The sequence below is a fragment of the Orycteropus afer genome, unplaced genomic scaffold (assembly GCF_000298275.1).
Source record: "Orycteropus afer afer isolate SDZICR_OR568_19922 unplaced genomic scaffold, OryAfe1.0 scaffold00113, whole genome shotgun sequence".
In the NCBI taxonomy this organism is placed as follows: Eukaryota; Metazoa; Chordata; class Mammalia; order Tubulidentata; family Orycteropodidae; genus Orycteropus; species Orycteropus afer.
In genome coordinates, this window is record NW_006921700.1 from 7369827 (window position 1) to 7376713 (window position 6887).

General features: G+C 40.8%; 1 protein-coding gene across 1 annotated transcript in view; it reads left to right on the top strand.

Annotated features, from left to right (window-relative positions):
• Window positions 1–553, top strand: part of PSTPIP2 (proline-serine-threonine phosphatase interacting protein 2) — a 67210-nt gene extending 66657 nt beyond the window's left edge. Inside the window, exon 13 of the mRNA XM_007943857.1 lies at window positions 504–553. Coding sequence (XP_007942048.1) covers window positions 504–553 — 50 coding nt within the window. The remainder of the gene's footprint in view (window positions 1–503) is intronic.
• Window positions 554–6887: the final 6334 nt, after the last annotated feature.

A 6887-nucleotide genomic window follows, 5' to 3' on the forward strand; every position in this document is an offset into this window, starting at 1 on the left:
CTCAAGGAGTACTGAGTTTCTGTTTGGGGGGGACAGAAAACTTTTGGAAATTAGGTAAGTGGGGATGGTTGCACAGCATGATGAATGTGGCTAAATTGTACACTTAAAAATGACTAAAATGGCAAATATTACCACACACACACACACAATGAGTGGCTGAAATGAAGTTTGAACAATCTGGGATTTAAGTGATTTTCATTTCTTGTTGCCTTATAATTACCATTTGATAATTTAGTATTTTACTGGCTGTAGAGATGGCTTTACTGTGGTTGTTGCTATCTGGATGTGGTTGAAAAGGGCAGTTGAATTACAATAGTGGTTGCCAGAATGTTCCCAGTCTGTAGCCATGACTATCAGTTATAAGTTTTGTTATCAGGTAGATTTTCTTCTTAAAAAAAGGCAGTTACCAGCTGCTTTAAGTGGAATGCCTTGGTTTGAAAAGGGCTAGGATCTTATCATGAAAAAGATGAACGTAATGTTGCTCTGTGCTCTGTCCTTTGCAGATGACCCTGATTATTCTTTGGTTGACAACTACAGTTTGCTCTATCAGTAGCATCAGTGGTAAGAATCTTTAATTTGTACATAATCATATTTAGACTGAAGATTGTATTTTTGAAGCCTTTAAACCTGACAGCAAATGTCAGAGAATGGATTTTCTAAGCAATGGAAAATGAAATGTGATGATAATAGCACTGCTTTAATAAAACCAAAAAAAAAAAAGAAAAAAACCCAAACCCACTACCATCAAATTGATTCTGACTCATAGTGACCCTCAGAGGGTTTCCAATGCTGTAAATCTTTACAGAAGCAGACTGCCTCATCTTTCTTCTATGGCGTGGCTGGTAGGTTTGAACTACCAACATTTTGATTGGCAGCCCAATGCCATAACCACAGTGCTACCAGACTGCCTTACTTTAGTAAAGAATGTTGTTGTTGTTAACTGCCGTTGAGTCGGACCCCTCCTTAGGTTTCCGAGGCAGTATCACTAGGGAAGTAGATTGCCCAACCTTCCTTTGAGGAGTGGCTGGTGGGTTTGACTTACCAACATTTTGGTTAGCAGCCCAAAGGCTTAACCATAGTGCTACCAGAATGCCTTACTTTAGTAAAGAATACATGTATTTTTATTTTTTAAGTATATTTTTAAATCCAAAAGTTATAGTCTGTCTTTACCTAAACATGTCAAAAGTGAAAATGGGAAGAGCAGATAAAATCAGTTACCCGGAATCAACGACCAAAACTAAGCATGGCATTGCATCAGGCTGGCATGTTGGTGGGTGTGGTGCTTCTACAGAGTAGCCTTGCTGAACCCTGTATCTGAAAGGGGAGCGAGACCACTCAATGCTTGTTTGAGGACATTTTCCCCTCATTAATTATCCTATAATCCTGTATCTGTTCTTGTTTAGCCCTTTTGTAGCTATAACACATATAAAGGCAAAGCTCAAAAAGAAAACACACATGATCCTCACTGTTAAAGTAATTAAGCCTTTAGTGTATGTCCCCCACCCACTGAAATGGGGAAAGTCAAGTAAAAAGAAGTCAGTGAAAACAATGTAAGTGATATCACACTCGGCAAAGAAGCCAGTATCATAGGGGTTGTCTGGTATGATGACCATCCTACCAGATTATCACTGCCCTACGCTGGCAAGTGACAGAACTGGACATTCCTAAGCCAAGCACAGCTACAAAGGTGACCATCGGGTGACTCTTCCTCTTTGGCACTCAGCTGCTTGCAACATGCCCCAAATCGTAACCAAACTTCATAACTGGAAAGGAATCCCTCAGAAGCTAAAGTAGCAGTATTAAGTAAAAAACCAGTACCAGATATTGTGAGTTGATTCAGACCCCATGTGTTGGAGCAGAATTGTGCTGTAGCGGGTTTTCAATGGCTGACTTTTCAGAAGTAGACCTTGAGGCCTTTCTTCCGAGCTGCCTCTGGGTGGACTTGAACCTCCAACCTTCCAGTTAGCAGGTGAGCACGTTACCTGCACCACCAGGAATTCCATTAACCGAAACTCCTCATAAACTGTAATTCTTTTAATCCAAATGGGCATATCTTGGGGTATGACTATATATATAAGCAAAGAAAAACTCTGAAAGGATATAGTCCTAAAAGGTAGTATTTTTGTTTTTGTCTACTTGTTTTCTAATTTATAAACCATGGAAATTTATTGTTGTTGTTATGTGCCATCGAGTCAGACCCGACTCATAGCAACCCCTCCTTGGGTTTCCAAGGCAGTATCACTACGGAAGTAGATTGCCCAACCTTCCTTCCGAGGAGTGGCTGGTGGGTTTGAACCGCCAGCCTTCTGGTTAGTAATCAAGTGCCTTAGGCACTACGCCACCAGAGCTCTTCTTTAAAAACTGTTTCAAAGTGTTGATCCCCTGCTTACTCTTGACCCGAGGGGACAGGAAGGCCATGCATAGGATGCAAGAAGTCTTAAGGGAACTGGAACAGCCTCTTTTCCATCCTTCCTGGTGTGGTGTTGGTGACATCTACCTTCTCTTATGAAACAAAACAGGGTTCTAACAGTGTTCCATGGTGGTTTTCCTCATGTTCGGTTCCACCTAAAAGTGCTTGGAAGTGAGCACATCAAATGCTACTTTAGTCCCCTAAAAATACCTACTTTGGGACACGTAGTCAAGTAGATACATAGATAGTACAGAAGCCAAGTTGTCTTAATTAGATAGAAATCATTGGCTGGTATCTTTTTATGTTTAAACATTAGTCCTTAAATTGCTTAAGAAATATATTTAATATTAAGCAACTTCGCAGTGTCAGATCATGGCAAATTATGACATAAAATACCCCAACATTCTGACCTACAAACCAATTGTAGTCGTTAAAACCAGTCATCATTTCTTCTTCATTTCATAAGCCTCTCTCTTTCATCTCAAGATGTTCCCGAGTGGCACAAACAGTTTGCATTTGGCTGCTAACTGAAAGGTTGGGGGTTCAAACGCACCCAGTGGCACCACAGGAAAAAGGCTTGCTGATCTGCTTCCGTGAGGATTACAGCCAAGAAAACCAGTGGAGCTGTTCCACACCACATGAGGTTGCCATGAGTCAGAATCCACTCAATGGCAACAGGCTTGATTTTTATTTCCCTTAAGGCCCAACTTAAAGGCAGAGTAGGAGCATGGGGAACACATGACTTAGGATTTGGAGGTGACACCTGCTCTCTGGAACACCATGTGCATGATGGCTATGAGGCAGGGCAATGACTGCCTGAAGTGCTTCTTTTTACCTTTTTCTTTCCTGTCATCTCGGGTTTGGGTGAAGTGTATATTCTAGCTACTTAATGATAGTACCTGACCCAACAACCCTAGCTCCCCAGGGCCCAAGAATCTGATGTTTGAATACAAGATGTTAATATGAACACACTACTCTAGTTAGGAGCTCTGGTAGCATAGTGCCTAAGGCACCTGACTGCTAACCAGAAGGCTGGTGGTTCAAACCCACCAGCCACTCCTTGGAAGGAAGGTTGGGCAATCTACTTCTGTAGTGATACCACCTTGGAAACCCAAGGCGGCATGTAACAACAACAACTCCAGTTACCTCTCCTGAGTTATTTCATTACGTTGCATTAGTGACCTGGCCAGTTCAATGAATAGAGGCTTGATATATACATGTATTAACTGACTGAATTGAAGAGATTTTAAAAAGGGAGCATAGTTTAGTTAATAATATATTGAAGCAACCTGTAATAACATTTAAAATAGTTTGAATGGATCTCGAATTGACATTTAAATAGAAAGGCTTAGGAATCTGTCATTTATTCTGCAGTTGTTGATTTTAGCTGCTCTTCCCATTTTTACTTCCAACATGCTTAGGTAAAGACAGAGTATAACTCTGGGATTTAAAAATACATATTTTAAAAATGAAAACACATGGCAGTGTTTACTAAAACAGTGCTATTATCATCACATTCCATTTCTCATGGCTTGGGATACCCATTCCCCGCCATTTGTTTTCCTTGGCCAAGCACATTCATTCTTGTTGAGTATCAAGGTGCCTTTCAAGTGAAGTTTCTTTGCTATTTTCTTCCAGATCACAAAGGTTTTTTGGCCAGTGCTTCTACAGCATGGAAGGAGGCAGCCGGAGCAGCACGATCTATCACCAGAATGTGTCAATCACGAAGACACTGAAGTGAATCTTTACAGGAATTTTTTGATATATTAAATCTATGATAGACATTTAGTTTAACTTAAGCCAGGGGTCTGTAGTTTTCTGAAGAAGTTTACAAAATGCCCAGACTGAAGAATTACCCTTTCCCAAGAAGTTATTAAGTTGTGAATGACTTGTGTTTTCTCCTTGGGAAGTAGGAGAAGTTTCTGGATTCGGAGCAGAGGAACCTGAGTCATCAGCCTGCAGAAGAACCTCCTTTGGATTCGCAGGGGAGGGGAGTTGACAGCTTGGCTATGGAATTTCCACAGTTGTGCAAGTTTTTAAATTGTCCTCCTCTTCCAGTAGAAGACTTAGAGGCCTTCTGATCACACTTTGTCAATTTACAGATGAGGAAACCAAACCCAGAAGTGTTAAACCAGTTCCCTCACAGTTCTGCCAGCTTGTTAGGGGCAGAACCAGAACTAGGGCCCAGCTCATGCCCTGTTATGCTCTCCTCTGCTTGAGGCTGTGCTGCTCATGCTGAAACTTAAGAGGCCAGGTGTTTTTGCCAGCAGTTTTTCAATTGGGAGCATTACCAGGGTTTAAATGTCAGATTTATTTTTATATGGTTCACTGTGTGTACTGAACTTAATCTAATCTAAGAAGCCATAGATTATAAAGCACACTATTTATTATTTTATGTACCACTAGACGGTGGGGTGGGGGAGTTGCCAGTTAACCTGTGACAAGTTCCTGATGACCAAGACTATAAGAATTTGAGACTTCGCAGTGTGGGAAAAAATGTACATCTTAGAATCAATGAAATAGCACATTTTGACTCTAGAATTTTCTAGTTACAAACCCAATCTTCAACCTTGGGTTTTCATAGATAACCTTTCCTTTGGTAGACCTTTGGAATCTTTAAAGTGTTAGTCTTACATTTTTCACAAGTATGTAGGCCTGCCTCTTGTCATCCACAAACAGCAGGGAGGTTAGGAACGTTTATTACAACATTCCCGCACTGTGAGAAAGCGGTACATTTAAGTTAACGATAAGTTAAAATAGCACTGGCACTTAGATAGTACATTGTAAAGTGTCACGTTACTGCTAAGAGCAAATCTTTATTTTTTCTCTCCTGCTCTATCCAATAGCTTTCCCAGAACTATGGACACAATGACTGAAAGAAGTTTGATTATTCCTCCCACCCCTCCCCTTTAATGCAAGATGCTCCCAAATGTGGTAGCTTCTTGTCAGGGCAGGAAACTTGCATCAGCTGAATATCCTTTTGAGAAACTAACGCACGCCTAGGGTCACTGACTTCCTCAAACTGAAGAGGCTCAGGAAATTTCCCTTTAAACTCAAAACATTCTAATTTTTAATATTTTAGTTATTGTTGGCAGTTCCTCAGGGATCTCACTTTGCTTTCTGTCAGTCAGTGTAACTGATGTAAACAAATTTTGTGAATTGAAAATCATCTTTATTTTATTGCTCTTTCAGTTTGATATTAAGCAAAATAAAAGTTTTTGGTGATTGGGGATTTATTTTGCATTTCTGTGATAACCTGATCTCTCTTCCAAGCTTTTTGTCATCCCTTGTCACATCTGCCATTGTTAAACTACAGAAAGACACAGCACTGGCCAAGAAGGCCAAGTGCCATACCAGTGCCTCCTACCTCCAGGCCTCAGTGACAACATCACTTCCTCGGAGGCACCATCCCAGCCTCCAGACTAGCTTGAATCTGACTGCTATGTCCTTCTCATCCTTCATTTTCCTGGTTATTTCATGATTCACTTTTTTTTTTTTTTTTTTAAACTGTAGTAAATATATTTGCCTTTTCAACATTCTTCACATCTACAATTCAGTGATAGATGTTATATTTATCATGTTTGTCAACCATTACCATGATTCATTTCCACATTTTCCCACCACCCTTAACAGAAGCTCAGTGTCCCCTAAGCAGTGAGTTGCCCTTTTCCCCTCCATCTCACCCACGCCTGGTAACCACTAGTAAACTTTGGTCTCTACATGTCTATCATAGATGTGTCATATAATTGGAGTCATACCAAATTTGTCCTTTTGTGACTGACATATTTCACTCAGCCTACATGACTTGGTCTTGAAATGAATTGTTCAATGTCTGTCCTTCCTCCTAGACCGTAATTTGACAGCAGGGCCCCTCCCTTATAATTTTTTACCTTAGTCGCAGCACCATGCACATAGTAGTAAATAAAGGTTCACTGAAAGAATTAGGGACCTATAAGCACACAGTAGAGAAACAACCACATGAGGGAGACCTAAGGAATGTAAGGGGGGGTGAAGCCAGTCAAATAAGTATAAATGCTGATTTTAGTAAGCATCAGCCATTCTGTAGATGGCTGGTATCTTAATTTGGCTTCCCTCAGAAGCAGACTCTGAGATAGGATTTTAGTGCAAGTAGTTTATCTGGGAAGGAGCTCTGGTGGTGTAGTGGTTAAGGCATTTGCCTGTTAACCATAAGGTTGGTGGTTCAATGGTGGGTTTGAACGGAGTTGAAGTTGAACGGAATGGAGTTGAAGAATGCTACTCCATGGAAGAAAGATGAGGCAGTCTGCTCCCGTAAACAGCCTTGGAAATCCAATGGGGGTTGGCTATGAGTCAGAATCAATTAGATGGCAGTGTTTTTTCATTTGTTTTTAGTTTATCTGGGGGTGATCCCAGGAAGCATCAGTGAAGAAATGGCAAAGTGAGATAGGGAAGGGAGGGAAACCCAGAAAGCACGCATAACCAAGCATGTTTCTACTGC